Source organism: Hydra vulgaris, chromosome 08 (genome assembly GCF_038396675.1).
Source record: "Hydra vulgaris chromosome 08, alternate assembly HydraT2T_AEP".
Taxonomy (NCBI): domain Eukaryota; kingdom Metazoa; phylum Cnidaria; class Hydrozoa; order Anthoathecata; family Hydridae; genus Hydra; species Hydra vulgaris.
Genome location: NC_088927.1, coordinates 50883697 through 50887500, shown reverse-complemented (window position 1 = coordinate 50887500; position 3804 = coordinate 50883697). Strand labels below are relative to the sequence as shown.

The 3804-nt window shown below is 28.5% G+C and overlaps 1 protein-coding gene across 1 annotated transcript in view; it reads left to right on the top strand.

Moving 5' to 3' along the window:
- Nucleotides 1-3272, top strand: part of LOC136083411 (dynein axonemal heavy chain 7-like) — a 30095-nt gene extending 26823 nt beyond the window's left edge. The window contains 3 exon segments of the mRNA XM_065802809.1: nt 2493-2510; nt 2512-2663; nt 2751-3272. Coding sequence (XP_065658881.1) covers nt 2493-2510; nt 2512-2663; nt 2751-3009 — 429 coding nt within the window. The 3' untranslated portion in view covers nt 3010-3272.
- Nucleotides 3273-3804: the final 532 nt, after the last annotated feature.

Below are 3804 nucleotides of genomic sequence, written 5' to 3'. Positions count from 1 at the left end.
TGACAATAATCTTAAAAGTTCTTCTTTAGGGCCCGAATGAGACATAAATCTTACAAAAAGTAAAACTTGCGCTGTATCATTTATGTCACAAGACTCGTCAACTGCTATTGATAAAGCCGAAATAAATTGTACATCTTCGATATGCTGGGTGGTTATATTCGAACACATTTTAATTGTTCTATCTTTAATGGTTTTGGCAGACAATGGTACCTCTTTTATTCTTTTCAGAATATCTGCTTTGTTCTTAAAATCCTGAAATAGCTCTTCAAATGTATATATACAACAATTTTTTATGTATTCGCCGTCTGTGTACGGTTTTCCTCTATTACCAATATCATGGCTAAAAGCAAAACTTGCCATATTAATATTGTTGGGAGATTGCATTCAGTTATTAAACACAGAAGTTGACGACTTTTGACTCTTCTGAAGTTCCTCAATTGCTTTCTTCCTTGCATCACCGGTAGGATATTTAGTGTTGAATGACATGTGCTTTCTTGTAAAGTGTCTTTCTAAATTTGTCTTCTAGTTATGCGCAAATTTCTCCTTACAAATAAGACATGTCGGAAGTCTATTAAAGTTTTGAATAAACGCAAAATTCTCGGTCCACTCAACTTTAAAGTCGCGGTTTTCATCTTCTGTTTTTCTTTGCTTTTTTTTTCTTCGGTAACCATGTTAATTGGGGTCAATTAACATGGTTCTTATCAAAATAATATTATTTTGTCTACAAAATAATATTGCTTAAAATCACACAGTTATTTGCAACAAAAAAACTGTAAAAATGCACATTCAAGAAGAAAATACATTGAAATCGTAACATGGTGTTTAACAATAAGTGACAATGGTTATAGAAAAAATGTTTGAAATATGTTTGCGGGTAAATACCCAAACAAGTGTATTCTATGTAAGACGGACTGTTCATAATTTTAAAAAATATATAACAGAAGGTTCTATTCAAAGTTCACACAAGAAAAGGACAAAAGTTGTTCAGTTTTAACAGAAGACATGGAGTTTACTGTGTTACATCGAAGCACATCGCAGCTTCATCGATGAAGCGCGATATTTCAATGTATCCTACAGTTGCATATTTTTATGGAATTTCCCCCCCCCTCCTCCTCCCCCATTTCTATTAACATTTATTATAATAAATTTAGTAATTGCAAATTCAGTAATAAAGATTTTGAATTCTAATTATTTGTGACTTTATTTATAAAATCATAGGATTACTGTTACCATGCTTACTTTTAACATTCATCACAAATAAAAGGAAAAATGTACATAAAACCCGCGAGATATTAGTTCAATTTTCTACAAATCAGTATTATATCAAAAGATTATTGTTAACAAAGCTTTAATTATTTTTGATAACCATTTTAGAAAAATATTGTCTAATAACAATTGTTTTAACAAATAATTTTATTAATTTTATAAAAATGTTTCCACAGCGACCTATGATACACTCTATCTCTATCCCTTTTTAACTAATTTATTGACATTTTTTTATTTAAAAGTATACATAGGGCAATTGTACATGCCTATCAAGACCTATGTATACTTGAAAATAAAAGAACCCTGTATATAGCAGGTGTAATAAAATCGTATAAAATACCTGTAAGATATACAGCTAGATTGAAAAATACAACAACTTTTTAATAATAGAGGACAACGGCAGACACGGTAAATACGACAAAACTGTTCACACTGCAACTGCTGGTCTGCTTGAGGTACCTTTATATCACACAGGAGTACGCCGAAAACATACGAACAATTTCAGCCGGTAGCTCGTACATGGTTTGTGTTTACGTTTACGAAAACTAATAAAATTAAACTCGATGTTCGTTACGTATTTTTTACAACAATATAACGTCCTCGATTTATAGAAGAGTTTTAATTTATCAAAATAAGATGCAATTTTTTTCTTACCAAGTTTTTTTATGAACATATTATCGTGCCTTCTGTGGATATTTCTGCCAGAGCTGCATTTAAGGAACCAAAGAGTCACATGCAGCTCTGGAGCTGCACTTTGCCGACCACTGATTTAGCGTAAAGAAAAGATATCGTTAAGAAAGTAATTAAAACAAACAATAAACTACAAACTTTAGTGTTTTAGTTTAGCGTAAATAAACTTTCTTAGCAGACTAAAAAATAAATAATAAAAAATATATATAAAAACTTTTTAAAAATAATATATTTACTATGTGTACGTACACAACCTAAATATCCATTAAAGTCAATGACTGAAAATGTTGTGCGCCAATAGGAACGAGTTGTACTTAGTTGCCCAATCTTTTCAGTCATTGACTTTAATGAATATTTTAGGTTGTGTACGTAGACAAAGTCCTTAGGTCCCATGAAATAGTTTATTTTTTACTTTTTAGTCCATTTTTAAAATGTTGTTTTTAAAAAGTTTTTTTTATATATTTTTTATTTTCTATATCTTCTAATATTTTAATCATTATAAATGTCTATATATGTGCATGTATGTATATAAATAGGCGTTTTTAACTGGTGCCAAAACAAAATTATGCTCGAAAATATACTATTCCTATCGACCTGCTTGGGTTTGATTTTCAAGTATTTTCAAAAGATGATATGGATTCCGAAGCTGAAGATGGAGTTTATGTACATGGTTTGTTCCTAGAAGGAGCTAGATGGGATAGAGAATGGTCAGTTTTTTCTTTTCAATGCAAAAATGATACTTTTTAAAGTTTTTAAATATGTCCAATAAGTTTTTCATATTTTTATTTACGTAGTGGAGTTTTAGCTGAGGCATATCCTAAGATTTTGTACGATCAAATGCCCGTAATTTGGATTAAACCCGGAAAAACCACTGATATTAAAGAAAGAAAAATTTATTCTTGCCCTGTGTATAAAACAAGTGAACGCAGAGGAACACTTTCAACCACAGGTCACTCTACTAATTATGTTATACCTATTTATTTGGATACAAATGTTGATCCACGTCATTGGGTGAAAAGAGGCGTGGCACTTTTGTGTTGTCTTGATGATTAACGGTGAAGCTTTTTTTTTTTAATAAAAAAAAAAGGCTTTTTAAATTCTCTGACTTGCAATTAGAGAGATTTTCCTTTGTTTAAGCTTAGTTTATTTATTTTTATTTGCTCAATTAAATTTTATATCATAAAATTAATGAAATTTTAAAATTAATGAAAGTTTTAATATTATTGAGAAATTTGTTTATAAGATTTATATCTATTTTTTATCAAATGTAAATAGAATTATAATTATAAAAAAATAACTAAAGTAAATTAAATGCATTGCAAAAGCGTTTTAGTTTTTAATTAATATATCTTTTCTGAAAACTCGCTTTGCTGCTTGGTAATTAGGATTTAGGTCTACACATAATAATTTAAAAAGTTAACTAAAATTTAATAAAGAAAACAAGTACCTATTTTATAAAAACTAAATAATAATACAAAACAGATGCCCGTTTTGTTTTTAACCGGGGTATCCGTTTTATTTTGATTATAATTACTGCATATTTAGGTATCATTTTGGACCCACAAAACTTGGCAAGAAAGGTTTTTAAATTACTCTCATACACATTTGGAATTGTGCCATTTAAAATCAAACGGGGATTTAAATGAAGCTAAAAATAAAAAAGATTTTTTTTTTATAAAAAAAAAAAAAACTTAACGACATTAAACACTAAAAATAAACTAAAATTATTTATAAAAGATTTTAAAGAAATAATAAAAAAAAGTTGTTTATAGGCAAAGCAAAAACAACAAATTGTGAAAAAGTTACTGTAAGGTGTAATAAACAAAATTAAAAAATTACGTTAATTGA